At 40.0% G+C, this 27,388-nt stretch overlaps 1 protein-coding gene across 2 annotated transcripts in view; it reads right to left on the reverse strand.

Moving 5' to 3' along the window:
• The window catches only part of RAB3GAP2 (RAB3 GTPase activating non-catalytic protein subunit 2), a 103,813-nt gene extending 77,417 nt beyond the window's left edge, over positions 1-26,396 (reverse strand). The window contains exons 1-2 of one of the 2 annotated variants that reach the window (XM_065938357.1): positions 26,158-26,396; positions 5,133-5,194 (exon numbers count right to left, since the gene is read on the reverse strand). In XM_065938357.1, coding sequence (XP_065794429.1) covers positions 5,133-5,194; positions 26,158-26,272 — 177 coding nt within the window. In that variant the 5' untranslated portion in view covers positions 26,273-26,396. The remainder of the gene's footprint in view (positions 1-5,132; positions 5,195-26,157) is intronic. The other variant, XM_065938356.1, reaches the window with a different exon arrangement.
• Positions 26,397-27,388: the final 992 nt, after the last annotated feature.

Raw genomic sequence — 27,388 nt, forward strand, 5'->3', positions numbered from 1 at the left:
CAGGGGATCTTCCCAACCCAGGGATCGAACCCAAGTCTCCCACATTGCAGGTGGATTCTTTACCATCTGAGCCATCAGGGAAGCCCATTATAACACTGTAAAAAATACAATTTACTATCTGTCATAGATCACTAAGCGACAGGTGTTACAGTACAACTATCTTCTTTCCCCGTTTCCCCCAGTCAGGTACTATCTGTCACAATGCCAGCTTAGAATTCAATACGGGGAAAGACCTTTGTTTTGCCTTTTCTTCCATCCTGAAAACCTATTCTGTTTGTCTTTCAATTCTTTAGTGCATTTACTCATGGGCGAGGAGGAATTTCTTAACTTTATTCATTGCACTTCTAGATATAAACGTTACACCTGATATGGATCTGTTATTTGGGGCATTGTTAGGACTGATTTGTATTCCACCCCCAAATTCACAAGCTCTAACCCCCCAACGTGACTATATCTGAAGATGGGCCTTTAAGGAGGCAATTAGGGTGAAACAAGGTCTTAAGGGTACAGCCCCAACCTGTTAAGATTGGTATCGTTATGAGAGGAAGAGACACCAGAACCCACTCTCTGTCTTCACACACAGAGGAAAGGCCAGGTAAGGATGCAGCCGCCTGAAAGCCAGGAAGAAGAGTCTCATCAGCAACCAACCAGGATGGCACCCTGCCCTTGGGATTCTAGCCTCTAGGGCTGTGAGAAAATTAATTTCTGTTGTTTAAGCCACCTTGTCTGTGGTGTTCTGTTATGGCAGCTGACAGACTAACACAGGCATGAAATAGCTACAGGAGAAGGACATTTGTCCTTTTCTATAATGGAAGGAATGCTTAAAGTTCCGAAGCCTGCCATACAGATGAATGCCTTCTTGGACCCGGCTGGCTATTGCTGATAATAGATACTAGAGTATGCTTTCTTCACTGAGTCCTCATTCTACTTGACACCCCAGAAGCGAAATTAAAGAGGCTTTCTCCTTTCTTAGCAAAGCCTTATCCAGACGCCTGGTACTAAACCTCTCTGATTATAAAAGCTTTTTATTCCCTTCTGCCATAAAAATAAGAAACTACTATCAAAGAGCTGACAGTCTCCTAGAGATAAAAAAACACTCTGAACCTTTCATAACTCTTTTGCTGGACTCAGTAGCAGTGAGCTGGCCTTCAGGTCGGCATTCGGTGGCAGAGGCTGCCACACTCTACTCTTAGGTACCTTTCTCTGTGGTTCACTGACACACCAACTGCAGCCTCCTAAAGACCAGAACATGACTCATCTCTTAATGTCAGATTAAACAAGAATGAAAACCTACTTTCCTCTGCTGGTCACAGTAACCGCCAAGGACAATTGGTGGAGAAGCCTCATTGTTTTGATAGCGATAGCATCCTGACTTAAAGATGTTCCACTTCTTCCAATCCTGGTCTCTCATCTTTAAGGATTGGAAGAAGTGGTCTCTCTAATCTTTATAAGGCTTCCCTGATAGCTCAGTTGGTAAAATAGCCACCTGCAATGCAGGAGACCCTGGATCGATTCCTGGGTTGAGAAGTTCTCCTGGAGAAGGGATAGGCTACCCACTCCAGCATTCTTGGGCTTCCCTTGTGGCTCATCTGGTAAAGAATCTGCCTGTACCATGGGAGACCTGGGTTCGATCCCTGGGTTGGGAAGATCTCCTGGAGAAGGGAAAGGCTACCCACTCCAGTATTCTGGCCTGGAGAATTTCATAGACTGTATATAGTCCATGGGGTCACAAAGAGTCAGACCATGACTGAGTAACTTTCACTTCACTCATCTTTAATGTGGACAAGAACTGTCAGGGGACTCATGGAAGGCAGCTTTTGGTTTGCTGTTTGTAAATGACAAGAGAGGGTAGGAAGTTCCCTCTCCACTCCAACTAGGTGGCTACACCTACTACCTTGACTACAGCGTGCACGTCTGCATCTCACACTTTTGCCAAAATTCATTCTGATTCTCGCTAGGCCCCTGGAGCTGGCTGTGCCTTTGGAGTTGTTCATCACCGTAGATGGTAGCAGAAGTAACAGAAGTCTCTTGCCTCAGCTGAGTAAAATTACTAACAGTCCTGGCTATAAAACTTTTCTCAGCAGAACTTCATAATGATGCTTCACAGAGAAAGTTCTGGATGATGCTGCTATGTCAGGCGAGGTCACATCCTTTTCCCTGGCCACAGTGCCATGTTGTCGTGTTTTGAAGACTGGATCCAAATTCAAAGAAGCTCTCTTAAACATTACAGGATGACCTGAACATCTGAGCAACTGCCTCAGTGTTCTAGCCCACTTTTGTTGTCATCCAAATACCTTCTCCCTCACCATATATATGAGACAATGACACTCACCATATATATGAGACAATGTTCAAACAGTTAGGAATGACTGGTACCCCCAAACTGTTGTCAACAAGACCTAACGATACTGCCTTACTTGCCGCATTTCAAGTCCACAATGTGAGCAAATTCATCAAGACAAAAAGAACAACAAGCTACACTCATTCCCAAGGGTCACCTGTGAATACTCAACTTTTATCTGAATCAAGTCATGCTCCACATGTGAGTAATTTCATGCGTTTTCAGAAGCAATAGAAGCATATTTTGGCTTTTAACTGAAACAGTTAAGATATGTCATCCCTAGATTTAGGATTGCCTTCCCAATAAAGAGAAGACAATACACTTTACAAGTCAGATTGAAAGGAGGTTGGTAACACTTACACAATCTAACTAGACTGTCATTGTTCATGTCACCAGGATCAGCTGGAACAGTGCAACATCAAAATGAAGTACTGAACAATAAACAACCCATGACCTTTATGAGCATGGGAGGCAACCTATCCCTCAGAGCAGCCAAGGGGAGCTTCAAAAACCAGAAATCAGTGTTGGCCACCCCATGTGGCATATGTGATCTTAGTTTCTGGATCAGGGATAGAACCCATACCCTCTGCAGCGGAAGCAGGAAGTCCTAACCACTGGACCACCAGGGTAGTCCCCGACCTCGTATAAATCTAAGCATCCTACCCCGCAACTCCTCCCAAATATCCTACACTGGATGCTGATGAACAGACTCAGTAAAATCCTCATATGAGCTCTGAGGGTGAAATGCAAAGGAGAAAGAATTGAAGACAATCTAGAGTCTAAGTTATGAGTAAGCAGAAGGCAGTCAGTCTTATTAGCCAATGTAGAGACAGTATAACCGAGTCTCCCTGTTGACACAGGACTAGAGCAGAGAGGGACAAGGCAGTGTTTGCTGAGGTGATGGGATAACGAAGTTTCTTGAGCTGCACTGCATCCTATGCAGCACATCCCAACCCTCCTTGAGGTCCTCTGAAATGGTCCGCTGTTCTGCATCTCCCCTTGGAGCTTTGCTACAACCCTGTATGACATTAACATGCTCTGCTGCTCACAACACGACGCGCGCTCACTTCTCCGCCACAGCTACTCTTTTTGTCCTCCCCGAGGCAGCAAGTGATACACCGTGCATCCAGTAGCTCAGGCCAGACATCTGGAAGGTTTTTCAGACTTTTTATTATGGATAGCTTCAAAGATGGACAAAAATAAAGAGAGTGGCACCTATTACTCAGCTTTAGGGAGCAGCAGCATCTTGTTACATTTTGTCTACTACACAGCATGCCCAGATCACAGAAGTTAATTCTAGGCTCTTCCGTCCCCCCTCATACCTCACAGCCAATTCATAGGAACATCTTAGCATTATCTCTCAAACTCATCCTCAATCTACCAATTTCTCATTTTCACTATCTTAATGCAAGTCACCAGCACTTCTCAACTAAACTCCTCTAACAGCCTCCAAATTGGTCTCTCTTGCTTCCACTATTGCTCCCTACTTTGATCTATTCTAAACAGTAGGCAAGATGAACAATAAGGAATCAGATCAGTGTGGTTTCCTACTGCATTTAGAATAAACTTCAAATTCATGAAGTCTTTAATCAGGCTGGTATGCTTCTCTAATGCCCTCTTGTTGCAACCTCAGTCCTGCCAAGCCCCATTGGCCTTCTCTACCTTCCTTCTAACACCAAGCCCATCCTGCCGCAGGGCCTTTGCATGAGTTGTTGCCCTGGCCTGCGATGCTCTTCGCCAGACCTATACCTCGCTGATTCCCTGTTATCTTTCAAAGCTTAGCTTAAATGTCACATCCTCCTGAACACCTTTCCAGGCCAACCAATCTACAGTTGTTACATCACCATTTGCATTATCTACTACCACCATTTGATATTTTTCATGTATCTTTAAAAAAAATTTTTTCCCCTCTCTCCCTAGCTGGGCACAGGGATGATAAGATCAATCCAGTATATAGGTTCATTTCTCTTTCTTAAAAAAAAAAAACCCTGATTTTGTTCAGGTATCAACTCCTCCCCTGTGCAGCAGCCATGGGCCTCAGGAAAAGCTGACCCTCTACCCTCTAACTTCAGGAAGTGATATGACTTGACTGATAAAAATCTCACATACCTTGCTAGTGGCTAGTTCAGAAATAAGTATTTGGCCCAATTCAAGCCAAGGAGATAAAAGGCAAGGAAGAAAGCTATGAAAAGCCCCAGCCTTTTTCTCCCTCCGGTCAGGAATGAAAAAACAAGCTGCCGCACCACACCTGTGAGAAGAACAAGCTTTAGGAGGAAGTCAACGTGGTGTATGCGGAACAGAACTTGAGTCTTTGATGACATAGTTCTCGTCAACCCATCTGGGAATAAACAATATCTCTGACTTCCTTTTATGTGAGCTAATGAGTATCTCTATTATTTAAGCCCATGTAGGTTAGATTTTCTATTATCTATAGGTGAAAATATACTACACATATAGGAACTCTGTTTACTTGCTCAATGCTATACTCCCAGCACCCAGAATATGGTGGGCATTTAACAAATCTACACTGAATGAATAACTGCAAGAGTCTGAAAGAATAACCTATGAAGGAGAAAGAATCCTAAAACAATTATTCTCCACTGAGCTCACTGACTGAGCTATAAAAAGTCATTAAATCCTTAAGAACAGGCATCTATTCAAGTACTACTGAGTAAGCAAAACATGCTCTTGATAACGATTTTTAAATGATGACCTAACACTGAAATATGTCACCATCATTACAAAAGGAAACTGCCACTATCAAAAAGCATGCATATTTTTGCAGACTTACAGGTTCTTGGGGTTCTGATTCTTCCCATGCGCCCCAACCATCATCTTCCCAGTTTGATTTACCTGTTTTGAATAAGATGAAAAGCGCTTATTACATAAAATATAGAGCTTAAATTATTTTAAAAACATTTCCTCTAAACATAATAGAACCAACCTCATATTAAGGAAGAAAACAACAGTAAACTATACTAGGTCAGGATTTTGCTATACATAATAATATTCAGGAAACATTTGACCCGAATTTCCACATCTATGTAAAAGTGTACAAGTTAGTTGGATTTTAAGATACTGGACATCAACTCTACGCACATGTAAATCAAACTGCAAAGGTGACTTTTTTTAAAAAAAATCTTAAAATGGCAAATATTTGTTACCTAATATATTAGAGAAGTTAAAGGTACACAGTGGCCAAACACACCTAAAATTTCACACAGATATCTTTAAAAGTGTTTTAATAAGATAAGGTATCAAAGATTAAGAAAACAATTTTGAAACCAGATTGGTCTACTATTTTCCACCTTTTCCTGACACTCTGGGATTTCTTATACATGAGAACATTGTCTTGGATTAAAATAAGATGTCCAACCACCACTGCAACGGGGAATTAAAAATCCCAAATTGGGGGCTTCCCTGATAGTCACTGGTTAAGAATCTGTCTTCCAGTGTGGGAGACGAGGGTTTGATCCCTGGCTGAGGAACTAGGATCCCACATGCTGCAGGGTGACTAAGCCCACGCATAGCAAGTAGAGAAAGCCCACGTGCCGCAACAAAGACCCAACACAATCAAACTTTTTTAAAAAATTAAATAAAAAATAAAAATCCCAAATTAGTAAGTTCATTTTTACATAATTATCTTTGAATTCATCCTATATCATATCAGAAGAGAATGAATAAAACTATCATTTTTAAAGGAACTATTAATATTCTGAACCAAACATCAGATACTCTATATGTATTACTTCAAATCAAATTAAAAAGCAAATAAAAGTTTCCTTAAGTGTGAAAAGAGCAGATAATTGTCTAATTATAAGTCTAGCCCCAGAATCAGATTACCTAGGTTCATCCTGGATCCAGCCCTTATCAGCTCTGTGACCCAGAACAGTTACCCCGTATTCATAAGCTCTAGCTCTCTTACCATAATATCATGGAAAATGACAATACCTACAGTTAGTGGGATTGCTGTCAGCATGCTAAGTCCCCAGTGCCTGATACATAATAAGTTCTCAATGCCAGTCATCAGGATTTAGCTATTAAAATACTACAAAATATAAATAAAATATTGTATTTAAACCAATCAGCCTCAAAATTCTGGGGGAAGAAGCAACCTAAAAGATGGGACTGAACATGTTATCTACTGACAGGAGGAAGGAAGCAAAAAGAACTTCAACTTATCTACAACATTTCAAAAGCTGCTAAAATCAACTGTATATTAGATGATAAAAAAAATGTTATAGTCTGGTACTTGGAATCATTGCTCAATTAGCTCTGTGGCAATATCCCCATCTTTGGTACTTAAACACCAAATAGCTACTTTACGATGTGCCAAGCACACTGCTAGGCATATATTAAGTCCTAAAATAGTACTAATCATTTGATTAACACTGTACAACTAATAGAAGATTTCCGTACACACATCAATTGAACAATTTAACAAATGTTCTGTTAAATACCCTGTGCCAAATCCTGTAGCTGAAACAGACAAAAATACAAACATATGAACTTCTTTTCTTTTTAAAGAATCTGTGATCTAGTGTAGGAGAGAGACAAACAAGTAACCGGCGTGGCGATGGCTGTTAACTGACCACTAGGGGAACTCACATGAGGCCGTAAAAGAGACGAAAAGCTACAGGGAGGCGTCATCTTAAACGAAATCATACAAAAAGTGGCTAGAGGGACTGGTGGTTCCTCCACTGGATTGGTGGTTTGGACTTTGCTTTCTAATGCAGGACTTCGGGTTTGAGTCCTGTACAGGGAGCTAAGATGACAACATGACTTGGGGCCAAATATTGCAACCAATTCAATAAAGACTTAAAAAATGGTCCACAGTTTTTTGTTTTTTAAGTGGCTAGAAACTTTTCAAAGGCAAAAAAAAAGCCATTCAGATAGAGGTTATCACGTAACAACAACTAACATGTATTTAGCATTTCTATATGCTTAAATGCTTTATAGACATTAATTCATATAAGCATGACAAGGATCCCCTATCTTCCTCTTTTTACAGAGAAAAGCAGATTGCCTAGTTTACATCACTTGCCTAAGATCACAGAGGGTTAAATGGAGGGGCGGGGTTTGAATTCAGTTCTGCCTGAGTTCCAGAGCCCATGCTGCCTAGTATTCTCCCATACTTACTCCTTCGGCCTATGAATAAGGGTAAGATTAGGAAACAGTGGGGCTTACAAGTAAGACCAAAAGCAAGATTTCATTACATTAACATGGAAATATTCCTCTGGGCTGATTGTAACTAGGCTATCTGATTGATAAATGTCTTTTGTACGAGAAAGCAAAATGTGTAGTAAAGCTTATTGCTCTAAGGTTCACAATTCAATGCTAAAACTGCTATAAAAATGTTTATCAAATTACCACACTCTCTGGGAAACTGTGCAGAATTTAAAGTTGATGAAGAATTTAAAGTTCATAACCTTCATGAGTTCATGAAGGTCAGCTAATCATGTATTCATTCATGCATTCAACAAACACAACACAGCATCTCTTCTGTTTTGGGCCCTGTGCTAAGTGCTGGACATAGAAAAGCAAAATAAGCCTTCAAAGAGCTTAGTCTGTGCACAGAACCTCTGCTGAATGCTGTTCAAAGGAAAACTATGTAAAATGTGCTATTTCTCCTCCATACTGGTAAAAAGTACCCAGCTCCATTCACAAATGACTCATTCGATCAGCAGAAGACAGCAGAAATTTTGATTATCAGCCACTGCATAAAGCACAATTCAAAACATTCCAGGAAGAAAAAAACTCTGAGAAATATCTTCTTTTTACAAAACAGTAGTGCTCATGACGGTTTACCCATGTCTCAATGTCTCTGACTGAGGAATTTGTATTAACTGGAGGGAAAGAAAAATTAATCAGGCACCTCCCACTATCACATGAATACATTTCCCAAAGGGGTCATGGTACAAAGAGGTTAAAGGAAGGTGAAAGTGAAAAACAGAACTGTTACTTAAGAGAGGTTACAGATATTTTTGAAGGTTGGTTTAGAATTCTCAGTGTTGTTTACAACACTGTAAGAAAATGCACTCCAAATTTTAGTCAACTTAAAAATGAGAAACAGAAAAGGAAAAAAAAAAATCAAAGACGGAAACATCTGTAAATAAGGTACTAGCTTCTGGCTATTGTTACTCAGTGTCAGTGATGTAAACTTTGTAGCCTCCTGACTTACCTTAGAATTCAACTGATACTGTTTTGCAGGCTGCTATTTGACAGCTACTGAAGTGTCAGAATCTTAGCACCTTACCAAGGTTATTTCTTATGTCCTCAAATATAAAAGCAGGTCAAGCACAATCTTCAAAAAAAGCTTATATTGAAAAAACAGCTGCTGACTGTCTAATAAAGATGCCATTCATATTCAAAATTTTATTCAGGTGATCTTTCCTTCTGGTAACTTTTCTATGAGGGACGCTCTTCTCCAATCCATGTCATTATCAGTGTATTTTAACTGATTATTGATCAAGGTTGCAATAACAAGAGCAATGGTGTTTTAACATTTGAGAATTAGGTCATTTAATGTCAATAAGGAACATTTACTATAAAACTTTAAGGTCTATAAATTTCTACATAACAGGAAGAAATAAGACACCAAATGATGATGGTCTGGCAGAATAGATCAAAACCTTCTATAAGCCAGGGTGATTTGAAAGTCCTAAACTCTTGTATATGTTAAGACTTAAGTCAGTTGAAACTCGTTTGAAAAGATGTAAGTTCGATGTAACTCATTTGAAAAGATCCCGATGCTGGGAAAGATCAAAGGCGGGAGGAGAAGGGGACGACAGAGGATGAGATGGTTGGATGGCATCACCGACTCTATGGATATGAGTTTGAGTAAGCTCTGGGAGTTGGTGCCAGACAGGGAAGCCTGGCATGCTGCAATCCATGGGGATGCAGAGTAGGACATGACTGAGTGACTGTGAAAAAGCTGGCTTAAAGCTCAACATTCAGAAAACGAAGATCACGGCATCTGGTCCCATCACCTCATGGGAAATAGATAGGGAAACAGTGGAAACAGTGTCAGATTTTATTTTTTTGAGCTACAAAACCACTGCAGATGATGATTGCAGCCATGAAATTAAAAGATGCTTACTCTTTGGAAGGAAAGTTATGACCAACCTAGACAGCATATTAGAAAGCAGAGACATTACTTTGCCAACAAAGGTCTGTCTAGTCAAGGCTATGGTTTTTCCAGTGGTCATGTATGGATGTGAGAGTTGGACTATAAAGAAAGCTGAGTGCCGAAAAGTTGATGCTTTTGAACTATGGTGTTGGAGAAGACTCTTGAAGAGTCCCTTGCACTGCAAGGAGATCCAACCAGTCCATCCTAAAGGAGATCAGTCCCGGGTGTTCATTGGAAGGACTGAGGCTAAAGCTGAAACTCCAATATTTTGGCCACCTCATGCGAAGAGTTGACTCATTGGGAAAGACCCTGATGCTGGGAGGGACTGGGGGCAGGAGGAGAAGGGGACGACAGAGGATGAGATGGCTGGATGGCATCACCGACTCGATGGACATGAGTTTGAGTGAACTCCGGGAGTTGGTGATGGACAGGGAGGCCTGGCGAGCTGCGATTCATGGGGTTGCAAAGAGTCAGACACGACTGAGTGACTGAACTATCAAGGATGGACACTCAAGACATAAACTTCTTTAGGGTGATCAGGATCCAAAAACCGCACAAATCACCAAATCACCCAGTTCATCTAATGAGCCAAGTGGCATGCTTTTCAGTCAAAGGCTAGGCTATAAATTATGGGGTAATTGTATGTATTTCTCTTCCCATTTATTAAATAAGTAAGTAGTAACCACCTAATCTCCAGAAAGCAATCCTTTAAATGACACTGTCATCAACCTCCTGTATCCTTTATCTGGCTTAGGTTCAATTCAACAACACTGATCAGAATATTAAGAAAATGACATCCACATCCATTGCCTTTACAAAACTGGAGTTACAGTCTCTTCTGCAGCATGGCCTCTCTAGAGAACCTTAAAATTTCTGCAAAAAGATTAAAACAATGAATTAGGGATGACTAAAGTTTCAGGGTTGACCCCATCCTGAAAATGTGAGGGAGGCTGTCCATGGATGACGCTCTGAGGAATACTAGCTTTAAGGGTAAACTTCAATGCCAATAATCTGATCTAAAATCTCCTGTTTTCCTTTGCCTGCCCTCATCCTTGTTTCTATTCTTTCACTTCATTAGCCTTTTCACTTACTGGAGGGCAGTCTTTTGCAGCACTGTCCAATAAAAATGTAACACAAGCCACACATGCCATGTTAAACTGACTAGCAGCCATATTCAAAAAAGCAGAAACAAGTTAACTTTAATATGCTTTATTTAATATGATACAGCCCCAAAACATCATTTCAATATGTAATCACTATTAAGTTGTTCATGAGATATTTCACATTGGTTCTCTGAGTCTAAGTCTTCAAGATCCAACACATATTTTACATTCAGAGCACATCTCAGCTGGGACCAGGCACGTTCTGAGTGCTCCACCGCATAGTACAAGACAGGACAGGTCTAGAACAACTGTTAGGTGTCTGGTGTCAGTCTGCCTGGGTTTGATACCCAGCTTCACCCCTGAAGGGTCATATATCCTTAGGCAATTTAATCTCTTCCCTCTCAGCTTCCTCTTTAGCAAAACAGAGTTAATAACTGCATCCATTATTGTTAGAGTTAAAAGAACAGTGCTTGGCACATACACACCCTTGATGGCTGTTAAAATGATTACTCTCCAAACACAGCACCCTCTTTCTTCATTCTTACTCTCTGCCTTTGCCTATCCCGTATCTGTCAACTAATTTAAGCATTCCCATTTGTCTCCAGCTCTCCAAATTCACCTTCTCCTTCAGGACTTAGATTAATTATTTATGAAGTTTTATTGCATCTATCAATGATCTTTCCCTCTTGTGAAACCACAGCATTTGATTATATTTTCCTTTCAGAATTACAAATCGTGTTGGGTCATTTGTTGTGTTGTTAACTTGTCGGATTGATCATAAATGTATACCGTGTCAATACAGCTAACCATTTAAGCTTTGGGGGACAGGGAATATACATATGTGTGTGCTCAAACTCTCACACACACATATGCATCTCCAAGAACACTGTCAGTACTTAAATATTTATATCCATTTAGGATATCAAGTCTGAAAATAACCTTCTTACCCAAAGGTTTCCCCATATATCCCTATAAAAGGAGCAGGATTTAAATTAATATATTTAAATATAGTAAGCAAATCAGATGTTGATTCTAAACATTTTACATTTCCACAGAAATACAAAAACATTTTATTTTTATAAACTTTATATACAAAGACTTTATATTCCAAATCAAAACCATCTTTTGTAAATAAGCTTTCTATCTAAAATTATAAATATATATTGATAAATATTGTAATTCTCTATTCCATTTTAATCACAAAAAATAATTAACAATCTTTAGCTTTAGTTTTGATTAAGAATAGGAGAAACAGAGTATCTTTGTTCTAATTCAAGTCTAAACGGCAGAATTTGACTATGTAAAAAAAGATGCTCTAGAAATATTGTTCAATATAGTTGGCCTAATATGGATTAATGGATCTTTGTATTTGATAGACACACACAATGTATATTTCAACATTTCAAAACAACACCTGTATCATTACTTTAAAAACATCTTGCATCAGTAAAGAAAAACCAATACATTCATTCAATTAGGCATTTACTTTCAACCTGACTTTTTGGTAGGCTAGAAAAAATAATTACAAAGAACACTGAGTTCCCAAATAAACACCGTATCATTTTGAAGGCAAAAAAGAACACCCACATCACTCTCAAAATGTGTCTGTATTGTATTATGCAAATATTCTTTTTGCCAACAGTGAATAAAACAGGTTATACTCAAAACAGCTAAGAAACAGCAAATATTGCCTATTGGAGACATCTAAAATTAGATCATGAGACTGCTTGCCTAGGTTTGTTACTTCAGCGCTGACTCACGTGTCAGATGCTGCTCCTAAAGCAGTAATTTTACAACTATAGCACGGCAGGACAGCATCAGCTCTAAGCAACTTATTTCAAACATCCATGTTTCAACTGGGCTTTCCCACCTCATTTCCAGTACAGCCTACTGAAAAAAAATGGCAGTTTCAAGTATATGAGACACAACTACTGAGCCTGTGTTTGAGAGCATGGGAGCCCCAACTACTGAAGCTCTCGTGCTCTAGAGAAGCCGCTGCAATGAGACGCCTGCGCACTGCACCTGGAGAGTAGCCCCTGCTCACCACAGCTAGAGAAAAGCCTGAACAGCAAGGAAGAGCCAGTACAGCCAAAAACAACCGTAAAAAACAAAAATAAACAGTAGCAATAAAGTCTGCCAGTTTGGATTACTATGTTAGTTCTAATTACTTTGCTATTACTACCTCATTTGCTAAAATTACCCCTCACTCTTATTTTATACCACACCTCGAATCATACTTGCTCTCTATTTGAACAAAATTCCTAAGCTTATCTCCAATCAACTTATATGATGTAGAGAGAAATAAACATGAGCAAAATGAAGTTATAAGTATTAGTAATAAAAAGCAACAACCTCCTCATTGACAAGTAATTTGACTTTTCAATCATTTTTTAATACATATCACTGAAGAGGACTATTTTGAACTGTCTAGAATAATTGGCAGCATAAACTCTTATTCTTACCCTTATCAGGTAAATGAACAAAACCAATGACTTTAAAACATAAAATGTAACCACAACTTCCTCTAGGGAGAATTTTTCCCCTAAAGAGATTAGATTATACTAGTATTAAAAAAACTGTTCAGCTTCTCACTTGATATCATCAGCCATTTATAGTTACTGAAACCTTCAAACTATGGAGAAAACATTATAATTCAAGCATCAAGAAGTAATAGATGTCTTTTTAGGTATATTTCCAAGGAATGAATTATTTTACCAACAAAAGCTTAAATGAGAAATTCAACTTTTGCTTTTCACAATTTTACTTAATTTAAAATATACATTATTCCAATGTGCTTCTGAACAGTCTATCATCATAAACTGAGTAATAGTTTCACATTTAAAAAGAACCTGAAGCTAAAAAGGAAAATGAATTCTAGAAGTGGGCAATTAATTTGACAGTATTTGCCTTCCTCAATATGAGTACGTCAAGATCAAAAACTAAATGGGAAACTGAAATCATTAAATGTTAGGAAAAAGAAAATTTAATCTCCATGGTCTAAGAAAAGATCTTACTAGCACTGAAGCAAATTCATTTCCGTTCTTCTAAAACAGGAAAAAGAGAATGTACTTGTTTCTATAAAGAGCACCAACCTCCAGAACCTACAACTTGCAAATAATTCGTAGGTTCAACAATTTTAGTTGGCTCTTCTTGGCCAAGCCACAGAAAGCATCACATAGCAATACAAAGGGGGAAAAAAAAGACTAAAGAATAGAGAAGCTGCTTAATTTCCTATGTCTCAGAATTATTCATCTTTTTCTATTTCTAGAGAAATGGAAAATGGGAATATAAATTTTATATTAGCATATTCCTCTCAGCACATAAAAATATGCAGCAATCTAAAATGAGGAGGCTATCCCATTTTCAACAAACAGGAGTTTCTTTCAAAACATCATGATTAAATCAGACTAGGTCTGTAAGGTTCCTTCCAGTTCCAGATTTCCAAGGACTCCTGTTATCAAATAAGTGGCCTCCTACATCACACAAGGAGAATGTTTTGACAGTTCAAAAAAGGACAGAACTGAAAATATCTTTAGGCAGAAACAGAGTGTATCCTCTTGCTCTAAAGGGCTTTTCTGGTGGCTCAGATGGTAAAAAAAAATCTGCCTACAATGCAGGAGACCCAGGTTTGATCCTGCGGTGGAGAAGATCCCTTGGAGAAGTGAATGGCTATGCACTCCAGTATTCTTGCCTGGAGAATTCCACGGAGAGAAGAGTAGTGCACAGACTTGCAAAGAGTTGAAGGCAACTGAGCAACTAACACTTTCACTTTTCTTGCTCTAAATAAAGTTAAAAAAAAAAAAAAAGTATGCTTCTTTTGCTCCAAATCTAAGAAATCTTTAGACCCATCCTAAGAAAAATGATAAAAACAAACTGTAGACTTGAAGAAATTTAATATGCCCCATTCTTCTTTCTACTAATTTTATTTTTTAAAGGAAGTCACTGACTAAGGGCAACAATATATTTTGTATATTAGATAGAACTTATATATCTTTTATTGTTGTTTCCTACAACTTCATGTGTTACGAATTTATTATATCCAAAGCAGCAGAAAATAACAAAAAATCAGGGAAGGTAGGAGAAGGGGATGAAAGAGGATGAGATGGTTGGATGGCATCACCAACTCAATGGACATGGGTTTGGGTAGACTTCGGGAGTTGGTAATGGACAGGGAGGCCTGGTGTGCTGCGGTTCATGAGGTCGCAAAGAGTCGGACACGACTGAGCGACTGAACAGGGAACGTAAATGAGGGTGAAGGTATATAAACATTGCTCACCAAAGCTAATTTCTGCAAATTCTAAAGCCAATTCAGTCTCTTCCTTACTTAATCAATTCTAATATGATTGTCCTTGTGAGAAAACTTTCCTTATAGTACGGTAAATTCTTCCAATACCAGCTTAATCTTGCTACTACTTGTTGCTTAAAAAAAAAACACAGGTAAAGTCTGATAATAATGTTACCATTGCCTAAGAACCATTTTTCATTTATTCGAAGAGCAAAAATCAAAGAAACTGATAACACAGGAAGATGACAAGTGTGGGTATAAATAAGCATTTCTGTTTACCATGGACAGGAATAAACCTGACCAACTTTTAGACTGTGACTCTGCTCAACAACTAAAATGTGAATTTCTATTATCCAGCAATTCCAATCCCAGAAATTTACATACAGAAATATTAACATCATAGGTAAAGCATGTATAAGGATGGTTACTGGAACATTTTCTTGTAGCAAAGATATTGGAAATAATCTAAATGTTCATTGACAGGGGAATGTTTAACTAAAACCTGGTAGTCTTCACTGAAATACTGTACAGACATTAGGGGAAAAAAATGCTACAATTATATACACAGCTTGAAAAAAAAAATTGACATTTTTTGACACTGTCAAAACAGTTGACATTAAAAATTAACCAAAAGAGTTCCAGAATGTACATTTTACAAAAATGAGGCCATAATTTAAATGTAAAATAGATAAATAAAACACCCAACAGCATGTATGGTTACTGTCTAAAGCAGAAAGTCTGGAAGATTCTCACTAAGGCAGCACTTTATAATGATAGAATTTTCCGTAATGATGGTGGTGTTATATATCTGTGCTGTCCATTACGCAGCCACTAGGTAGGTACATGTGGCCACTGAAACGTAATTAGTATGATTGAAAAACTGAACTGTTATTTTTACTTAACTTCTATTAATTTATACTTAAACAGCCACACATAGTTAGTGGCCACTACGCTAAAAAGCTTAAGACTAACGTTTTAACATCTGGAAGGGGGATATAAGTAGCTAGAAGACAGATTTTATGTCTGATTTTATACACTTAAAAAAAATAGAGGCGATGTAATAATAGGTGATTATCTCTCTTGACCTGAGAGTCTCTCTTCTGAAGAATTTATATGTGAGGCTTAGGCTCACATGATACAAAGAAAAATGATCTGTGTTCAAAGAACTGTTTTTTGGTCACCTTTCCAAAGGAGCAATATGGAATGGCAGACACCTAAGAATTTCAAGAAATCCTTCTCATGAGGAAAGTTCATTTAGGGTCTCGATAGTCCCAAATGATATTAACACAGTAGTCGTACAGAAACACTTGCTGTCATACAGATCCCGAACTGTCACTGTGTAGACCATTAAATACCATCTGAAGAATACCAATCTAAGATACCTCCCTTTTTGACAGACCACTACAAAGGCCACCCAACTGGTCATTCTATTTCCACTTTCCCCCACCATTCCCATTCATTCTCTTCTTCGCTAACAAAGAAATGCCTTTCAAACATTAACCTAGTTGTCCTATTTCTCAGTTCAAATTCCTTGCATAGGTTCACACTGCTATGTTTCTCAAGTTGCAAACTCCATCACTACTGCCACTGCTTTAAAGGTCAAAGTGAAGTCGCCCAGTTGTGTCTGACTTTCTGCGACCCCATGGACTGTAGCCTACCAGGCTCCTCCATCCATGGGATTTTCCAGGCAAGAGTACTGGAGTGGGTTACCATTTCCTTCTCCAGGAGATCTTCCCGACCCAGGGTTTGAACCTGGGTCTCCCGCATTGTAGGCAGATGCATTACCATCTGAGTCACCAGTCCTGTCTTTACTTCTGAAGACCCTGATGTAGAGTTCTATGAACATCTCCCAAATGATCACCTACCTCTAACTCTGAACTACAAAACCTACCCTTTTCAGAGCCAACAAATCCACCTCTCTGCAAATCAAATCTTGAAATGCTATACTTTTGCCTTATATCAGTGGTTACCCTCTGCCTATAGCAGAGATGCCCAGGGAACTGCAAATGTATTACAGATGAGCCAAGACATTGATCCTCTCAGCTCTCAGGATAGCTTGGTAGGGCCTGGGGCTACTGGAACTTCTAGCAGGTCACTTCTCATGATGAACAGCTTTGTTTTACATTTTATGACCTATTTCTTTATTATCATACTAATTTATATATTTCATTGTCAACACACAACATAAAAGCTAACATAACCATTTTTAAGTGCACAGTAGTGTTTACCGACATTGTTGAGAAACAGAGCTTCAGAACTTTTCCATCTTGCAAATCTGAGACTGTAATACTCATTAAACAAGACTCCTTTCCTCCCTCTCCCTAGCTCCTAGTAACTACCATTCTACTTCCTGTTTCCATGAATTTAACTACTTTAGGTAACTCATATAAATGGAATCGTACATTGATTTTTTCTGACTGGCTAATTTTTCACACAGCATAATGTTCTCAAGGTCACTTATATTGTCACATGTGATATGATTTCCTTCTTTTTAATGACTGAATAATATTCCATCTTATAGACCCTATTCCATTCATCCACCAATGGACATTTCAGTTGGTTCCACTCCTTGGCTTTTATGAACTATCCCTCTATGAACATGGGTGTGCAAGTATCTCTTCTAGATACTATTTTCAGTTCTTTTGGATATACACCCATAAGTGAGATTGCTCAAGCATATAGTAATTCTATTTTTTTATTTTTAGAGGAAACTCCATACTGTTTTCCATAGCAGTTGCACCATTTTACAATCCTATCAACAGTGTACAGAGTTCCAGTTTCTCCATATCCTCACCAACACTTGTTATTCTATTTTTATTTTTTTAACATAAGTCAAGCTATTGAGTGTGAGGTGATACCTTATTGTGGTTTTCATTTGCACTGCTCATGATTAGCGATACTGAGTATCTATCATATGTTGACTCGTCATTTCTATAACATCTTGGAGGAGGCAATGGCAACCCACTCCAGTACTCTTGTCTGGAAAATTCCATGGATGGAGGAGCCTGGTAGGCTGCAGTCCATGAAGTCGCTAAGAGTTGGACATGACTGAGCGACTTCACTTTCACTTTTCACTTTCATGCATTGGAGAAGGAAATGGCAACCCACTCCAGTGTTCTTGCCTGGAGAATCCCAGGGACAGGGGAACCTGATGGGCTGCTGTCTATGGGGTCACACAGAGTCAGACACGACTAAAGTGACTCAGCAGCAGCAGCAGCAGCATAACATCTTTGGAGAAAAATCTATTCAAGTCTTTGCTCAGTTTTTACTTGTTATATTTTGCTGTTACTTGGCTATAGGAATTCTTTATATATTGTGGATACAGATCCTTTATCATATATATGATTTGCAAATATTTTCTTCCATTCTGTAGGGTGCACTTTCACTTTGTTGACTGTATCTTTCAATTCACTAAAGTCTTCAGGCTTGATGTAGCCCCATTTACCTATTTTTGCTTTTTTGCCTGTGTTTTTGGTGTTCTAACCAAAAACCCACTGCCAAATCCAATGTCATGAGTTTTCCCCCCGATGCTTTCCTCTATGAGTTTTATAGTATTAAGTCTTATATTTAGGTCTTTAATCCATTTTTTTTTGTTAATTTTTGAATGTGGTATAAGATAAGGGTCCAACTCTATTCTTTTGTATTTGGATACGCAGTTTTCCCAATACCACTTGTTGAATAGACTGTCCTTTCCCCCTTGAGTGGTCTTGACACCCTTGTCAAAAAACCTGATCATATATGCAAGGGTTTATTTCTGAGCTCTCTAATCCATTATTCCATTACTCTGTCTTTATGCCAGTACCACATTTTTGATTACTATAGTTTTGTATACATTTTGAAAATAAAAAAAATAAAGTCCTCCAACTTCGTCTTTCTTCAAAATTGTTTTCACTATTCAGGGCCTAGGTTTCATTTTTTATGCACGTTACAATAAAAAAGAAAAAAAACTGGGAATGACAGCTCCACAGAATGTCTTCAAGCTTTTTGATTATATACACACCAAAACAATTTTTCTATAATACGTAGCTCTTGCATAAAAGTGTAATTTCTGATATACCAAACATGGATATTTTAATATAGTAGTTATATCATCCTTTTAAATTTATTCAGTGGATTCTAAATACTTCTGGGAAATAATACCCACAAATACCCACTTTAAAACTATGATTAGTATCTCTAACAATAATTTTCTAAGTTCTTTTTTCTCACTGAATTCTTATCTCCATTTTATTTCCTCCACAGAATGCTATTTTAATGTAATACAGATATGTATCATCAGTCCGAAAATTTCTCTGCAAAAAGAGTTGAGAATTGACAAAAAAGTTTTCTTGGGATCTAAGGCTCTAAGTATTAAGTTATCCTACTTGTTTCATTACATTTATTATTAGAAGTAGGTAACTGAAAAAAACATTATCACAAACTTCAAGAAATAATTATTAAACATAAATGGCAAATATTATTTGGAAATCTCTTGTTGAGATGGATGGGGGTGGAGTTTATAGAGACTTAAACACAAATTTCTGCTTAAATGCTTTGGAAGCAACTTACTATAATAATATTTAAAATGTGTGAGAAGTAAGCCTTCGTGTAGTAAAGCAGAAGGTAGGGTGAGAAAGTAGGCATTTACACAGGTGCATCTGGAAACTAATCTATTTAAAACTGTCTGTTCCCAAGTAACCCTGAGCAAATTTCCTTGTAATTCCCAAGTATTCTTATTTCCTTTCTACTGCATAAAATCTAAATTCCTCTGCCAATCTCTCTCCTTATCCTACAATATCCCACTCTTCCAGCAAAATTTACTATCTGCATCTTTCTGAACCCCATATTGTTTCACATCCCTTGCCTGGCCATTTTCTCTCCACCTGAACTTCTGTGAAACTATTAAGACATGGTGAAAATAACAGTTCCTTCATGAAGACTTTTCTGAGTCCACTACATAGCATGCGCCAACACTCCTTCATTCTCCAACTCTCATATGCCAAATTATAGCACAGAACCTCTAACACTTCTTTTACATACTTATCTCCTTTATTGGCTCAAAGGTCCTTGAGGAGAGGGACCTATTTTGTTTACCTTTAGGACTACTTTGTATGTAGTAGATGCTCAATAAGTACCAGCTGAATAAAGGAATTAACTAGTCACGTGTCAGTTTTGTCACTGACAGAAATTTATCTCCTAAGACCCTCTTCCAACCTTAAACAGCTACTGAAGTGCAGTAACTAAAAATTTTCTGAAATTCTTATAAGTATTCTACTTTCAGATTACTTTTCTCTCCCTACTATGATCACAAATGAAAGCATTTCACTGAGTATTAAAAAAAATGGATACGTTATATGATTTATAATATTCCAAATTGAGTCCATGACTTTAGGTTATCCTAAAAAGCATACTTTTCTTAGTGACTGGACAAAAACAAACTTTAATTGATGACTCCAAGGTATTTCCTGTATGCTTTATCTTCTTCTATCTTTCTGATAAAAGAGCAAGAAGGAAGGTAGAGGCTGCTCTCTACCTCATTAGAATGTTAACAGAAAGTTAACTTACTATTACGTAAATTAATGTGCTGTGCTGTGCGGGATTGCTCAGATGTGCCCGACTCTTTGCGACCCCACGGACTGCAGCTTGCCAGGCTCCTCTGTCCATGAGGATGCTCCAGGCCAGAACACTGCAGTGGGTTGCCATGCACTGCAGGCAGATTCTTCAACAACTGAGCCACCAGGGAAGCCCAGGTAAATTAACAGATCCACAATATTATAGTACATAAATTACTTCCAAATAGTCTGATTCTCCCTATCTGTACATGTATTTCTTTTTTTTTTTTTTTTTGGCTAAAAAAAATGAAAATCAAAGTCACTCAGTTGTGTCCGATTCTTTGCAACCCCATGGACTGCAGACCACCAGGTTCCTCTATCAGTGGAATTCACCCAGAATACTGGAGTAGGTAGCTGTTCCCTTCTCCAGGGGATCCTCCCAACCCAGGGATAGAAACCAGCAATTATAAATATCAGAAAACTCTGGTATAGAAATCCAGTCTCCTGGAAATCATGTCACTGTAGGCCAGGTTATAGGCCAGGTTATACTACTGCCCATCTCCAAAATTTCAAAATATGAGAGCAAATTTTATGTCGAAAACAGCATCTGATTGAGTAGAACCAGTTATTAATTGCTTGCAATGTGGAAGACCTGGGTTCGATCCCTGGGTTGGGAAGATCCTCTGAAGGAGGGCACGGCAACCCACTCCAGTATTCTTGCCTGGAGAATCCCATGGACAGGGGAGTCTGGCAGGCTACAGTCCATGGGGTCGCAAAGAGTCAGACACGACTGAGTAACTAAGCAGAGCAAATAAACAATTATTAACATTTATTAGTATGTATTAATGTAAACACTGGGAAGTAGGGTTCAAGATCTCTTTTAAAGCAATAGAGGACAGTCTCATTTTATAGTTGATGATACAAAGTAACATAAGTCATACTGTTATTTATTCTCTGACATCAAACACAGAGGTACAGTTTTGAGTTCAGGGTGCCCAGTACTAGGCCTCACTTTGTCAACAGCAGCCATCTACATTAAAAAAAGAAACAAACAAAACAAACAAAAACATTAAACCAACAGACAAGTCTTCAAGATTATCAGCTGCCCAGGACAAATCATGACAAGTAATTCAGTTTTCTTTTTTATTTTTTGCGGGAGGGGGCTGTTTACACATCCTCCAGAGATGAGCTGCTATAAGAAATTAAACTATATAAGCTTGAGGCTTTCCTGGTGGTCCAGTGGTTAAGAATCCGCCTTGTAATGCAAGAAACTTAAGTTCTATCTCTGATTGGGGAACTAAGATCCCACACGCAGCAGAGCCCACGCACCCCAACTGCTAAGCCTGCGTGTCACAACTAGAGAATTCGTGCTTTGCAACGAAAGATCCTTCATGATGCAAAGAAGATCCATCATGCAGCAACCAACAAGAGCAAACAAATATTTTTTAAAAAGATATATACTAAAAGCAAAACTATATAAGCTAAATAAAATGATCTCATGATTTCTATTTCTCAATAAAGTCATCACTCACAACACTAACAAAGTGAAGAAAAGCAAAACCAAATACCACCATCGCTTCATTTTTACAATGTAAATTTTCACCCTCACAAAAATATAGGTTCAGATTTTCTTAACGATGAACTCTTCACAAAGTCTGATGTTTTGTAAAAGATGGCCAGAGTGATTACTGAGATCTGTAAACCAGTCATTCCAAGAATTGCAAGTAAACTATTTACAACAGGACAAGCTATTTTTCAGACTTTCATTTCTAAATTAAAGCACCATTTTAACTGTAAAATACAGATCTGGCAAAGGGGTTCACTGATTAGGAGGTTCTTTCTCCACTTATTTTCCACTTGAATTGCTAGCAGCCGCAATAATACCAACATACGTATTCCAAAGAATTTTATTTAAAAGGGTAATAAATTAAATCGTATTTGGAAACCTACAGGCATGTTATAAATTAATCTGATGTCTAGGGTATGATTATATTCCCAAACGCCTGGATCAAATTCATAGCCTATGGCTACTCTTCACTGTGTGACCCTGCACAAGTATTCAATCTGTAGCTGCTCACATTTTAGCATTCATAACTGTGCCATACAACATGGCAGCCACCAGCCATATCTGACTACTTAAATTTAATTAAAATTAAGTAAAAGTAAAAATTCTGTTCCTCAGTAGCAACTGCCCTACTTCTACGGTTAGTTCTGGCAAGAAACGACCATACTGGACAATACAGACTTGGTGATGAACATAAACAAGATGAAATGACTGCAAGTAACAAATGAGAAAAGGGGAACAGTGATGTCTGTTTTAGATGACATACTCAAAAAAGGTCTCTCTGAGATGCACTGAGCATGCAAGGATCTGCAGAGAACATCCAAGGTGGGGACAAGAGCAAGGGCAACGGTCTCAGGTACAAACGACCTTGGTGGGTTTTCCTGGAGGCTCGGACGGCAGAGAATCTGCCTGCAATGAGGGAGACCCGGGTTCGATCCCTGGGTTGGGAAGATCCCATGCAGGAGGGCGTGGCAACCCACTGTAGTAGTCTTGCCTGGAGAATCCCATGGATAGAGCAGCCTGGCAGGCTCCAGTCCATGGGGTCGAAAAGAGCTGGACATGACTGAGCGACTAAGCACATCACAGCTTTAACAACAAAAGTGTCTGAAGCATAAGAAACAAGGGGAGAAGAGTATGAGGTACAAGAAGCAGCAGGAAGTGGCGCCTCTAAGCCACTCACATGGCGCCTTTAAGCCATGTGAGAACTTTGGATTTTATATTAACTGCAAGTGAAACCACAGACAGTTATAGAGAGAAGACTGTTATGATTAAATTGTTTAAAAGTTCACTTTGACAGCTTTTGGAACTAACTACAAGAAACCATTAACAAGTCTACAAATTAACAAGTCTAGAGAGGGTATGGAGAAAAGGGAACCTTCTTACCCTGTCAGTAGGAATAAAAGTTGGTTCAGTCACTATGAAAAACAGTATGGAGGTTCCTCAAAAAAAAAAAAAAAAAACCTAAAAATAGAACCGACTTATGACCCACCAGCAATCCCACTCCTGAGGATATACCCAGACAAAACTGTAATTCAAAAAGATACATGCACCCCTATGTTCACAGCAGCACTATGCGCAATAGCCAAGACATGGAAACAATCTAAATGTCCACTAACAGATGAATGGATAAAGAAAATGTGGTGTGTATATATAATACACACACATATATATACACACACAACAGAATAGTACTCAGCCATTAAGAATGAAATAATGCCATTTGCAAAATACCATATACCACTTACACGTGAAATCTAAAATACAACACAAATGAACATATCTACAAAACAAAAACAGACTTACGGACACAGAATAGACTTATGGTTGCCACAGGGGCGGGGGTTAGGGGCAGGAAGGATTGGGAGACTGGGATTAGCAGATGCAAACTGTCACACATAAGGAAAAAACCAAAACCAACAGTAGAAGCAGGAAGATCTATTAAAAGAAGAGTAGTCTCACTGAGTAGGTGAGAGAAGATGGTGGCCTGGACAAGGGGAGTGGCAATGGGATAGAGGAAATGTGTTCCTTCCTCTGCATCCTTTATCTACAGTCCTATGTCCAACATAGTTCACAACCTGGGTCCTTGGAATAGGCAAATTTATTTTTTAACTCCTCTCCTGCCGTTCCCCTGAAACTGTCCTAAGGTCCTAGTCACCTCCATCCTCCCAAAGCCAATGAACACTTTTCCATCCTCATCTTAGCTGATCTCTGCTGCATTCACAACTACTGACCACTCGTCCCTTGCATCAGATTCTCTCTCACTTCTGCGGCATTACTTTCACCTAGTTTTCCTCTCTTTCTGTTGTCTTCTTCCCATTCACCTCTATTTGACTTAAACTTGGCCTGCATTCATTTCACTATATTTATAACCGTTGAGACGGATTGACACTTTTTACTGGTAACTCCTGAGTTCACACCTCAAGGCCAGGGATCTTTATTAAGTTTTAGACCTGTTCGACTGGACACTGCATACATTTAAAACTGGACAAACTAGAAGCATTTAAGATGTAAAAGATCCAAAACCGATCTCCTTCATTCCCTTTCATTAGAAACTCTTGCCCAAGTCAAAAGCCAAAGGCATCCTCACCTCCCTCTCACTCACCAGCTACAACCCCCAGCACCAGATCTTCATTAGGTCCTGCAGATTCTATCTTAAAATCTTCCTGATCTAGCCGCTGATCTCAAGTCCTACTGAAGCTACTTTAGTCCATGCTTGCATCACTTTTGCATGGGTTACTGAAATATCCTCAGAAAGAAGTTCCCTGCTTCCTATCTCTCCTCCATACTGCTGCCAACACACTTAACAGGTATGTAAGAACTTTGCCGATTCCGTTAAGTACAAATTTCATCACATCATTCCTTTGTTTAATGTCTTCAGATGCATCTGACTCCCTTCCCAAGGCTTCTCATGATCATGCTCCTCATTACCTTCAAGGCTCTTTTCCTCACACCCTGCTCTTCAGTCATTCAGCCTTTCTTAGCTAAATACCATGCCATTTCAGGCCTCCCTTCCGCTACACGTGCTATTCCCTCTCCCCTATTCATCTAAGCACCACTTCAAAGGTAGACTTAAGTACCCCCACTTCAAGGACTGTATCTCCTAGTGCCATATGTATAAATATGGTTCACACTGTACGGTAGGGGTTAACTTATTTGTCCCAGTAAACTGTACTGCTCCTGAAGAGGACAGAGACCATCAGTCTCACTTGATTGGCAGCACCATCGACGGGCACAGAGCTAATATTCATAAACAGGTGTGATTTGATACCTTCTAAACTTTAAAAACGGAGAGAAACTTATTTAGTGGGCTTTTCATCACCATTCGAATATAGCACGAAGTAACTGGACACACGGCTTTGCAGTAAAATGGAAACACAAAACAACTGACACACAAAACAGCCCCTTTAAAAGGTAAAACGTAGGAAATTCTGAGGAATTCTGCAGCAGCTAATAAACAGACTTGGAGTTTTACACTACGTGGGCAAGTCACGCTGTTTGATGATAATAACAGGTAGAAGGCTTCTCGTCTCATTAACTTTTCATGACCAAGCTGCTGTGATTTTAACTCCTGATGGGGCTTCTCACTCCCCGACAGGTTATTTTCCTTTATTTGGGAGCCTCCAACTCACCACCTAAGGAGTCTCTCACTTGTCAATCACTTATTTTCTAAACCTGAATGGGAAGAAAGGGGATGGAAGAAGGCAGAGTGTGGGCGATGACAGACACTTTCGGAAAGGGAAACAGCAGAAGGCCACACAGTCCCAAACACGGAGGAGCATGGGATGGGGGTTCAGGCGAAACCAGGCTAGCGTGCTGACAGCTGGCGAGGAGTGGGGGGGAGGATGCGATCCCGGGGCAGGAGGTGTGGAACCGGGGACCCCGGACGGAGGGAGGGGAGACGGAGAAGAGACTCAGAGAGAAAACTAGGAGTTGGGGGGTGGGGAAGTGGGCTAGGCAGAGAGCAGAGCAAGCTAGACGCAGTGTTTGGCCAGAGGGCGGAGTGGCTTAGGCGAGAGGAAGACAACACCGACGCAGTCGGGGCAGGCGGACGCGGCTTCAGGACCCACGTCAGGGGATCCGCGCGGAGAGGAAAGGGGAGGCGAGGGAGGAACTAGGAGCGCCGGGGCGGGCAGGAGACCCGAGCCCGCCGCGCTAGTCCCGCGGGCGGAGGCGGGGAAGGGAGCAGCGAGGCGGGGGCACTTACTGGGGTCCCTCCTCACGGCGCCGCTGGGGGTCTCCTCCCGCAGATGAGGGAAGAGGAAGTCCCGGGCGGCCTGGAGGTCCTGGAAGGAGCAGAACTGGACAATGGAGCAGGCCATGGCTCCGGGAACCCCACTGGGGCATTCACCTTACCTCACCACGCCCTGCCCCCGCCACCCCGCCGCGGTTCCAGCCGCCACCGCGGAGCCCAGAGAGCTTCAGCCGCGCAGGGGGCGGGGAAACCAAACCGGAAGCTGTCAGCGCCCTCGGTTCCGCCGCCCGGAGCACTGCGCGTGCGCGGGACAGCCTAGGCGCCCTGGCGGGCGCGGCCCGGATCACGTGACCGGCGGCGCCCGAAGGGTGTAACGTCGCGGTGGAGGCCGGGATCCGGCTTCAGTCCCGGTTCTGTATCCGTAGCGGGGTTGAACCCTTTTATTCATTCTGGCTTTTAGCCAGAGGTGACCTCATTGGACGTTGTCCGCGCCGGGCTTTGAGTCATTTAACCAGTCTTCTAGATGGCTTGCTAGAGAATAATACCTGTTAAGCTACTGCCAGGCCAGTGGGGGACGGTATCATGCAAGTATCTGAGTTTCAAAAGATTAATTTCTCTTCTGGAAGTCAGCCCCGTCAAGCCTAGTTTTAAACGGCTCATATAAATTCTCGTCACACTATGCACGCCTAATACTGTGCGTATTATACTGTATTGCAGTCTTGTTTTTCGACATCCATTTGCTCTTTGATTCGTTTCTCCGTCCATTCAACAAATAACATTGCTCCTCTTCTGTGTCAGGCACGCAAGGCTTTGAGTATAAAGCAGAGACCAAAAGAGGTGAAATACTTGTTCCATGGAGCTTAAAATTATGGTGGTTGATATGGATAGTAAGCTATTAATTAACTATATAGGTGGCTCAGAGGTTAAAGTGTCTGCCTGCAATGCGGAGACCCGGATTCGATCCCTGGGTCGGGAAGATCCCGTGGATAAAGAAATGGCATCCCACTCCAGTATCCTTGCCTGGAGAATCCCATGGAAGGAGGAACCAGGTAGGCTACAGTCCATGGGGTCGCACAGAGTCGGGCACGACTGAGCTACTTCACTCACTTCACTCATGATGATGCTAGGAAAAAAAGAAGTAAGTTCGTACATAGCATAACAAGGAATCTCACTTACTTGTTTTTTTGTTTGTTTTGTTGGGATGGAGGTGTTGCCAATTTCAGGAACAGGCTTCATTGTAAAC

Source organism: Muntiacus reevesi, chromosome 5, assembly GCF_963930625.1.
Source record: "Muntiacus reevesi chromosome 5, mMunRee1.1, whole genome shotgun sequence".
Classification (NCBI taxonomy): Eukaryota; Metazoa; Chordata; class Mammalia; order Artiodactyla; family Cervidae; genus Muntiacus; species Muntiacus reevesi.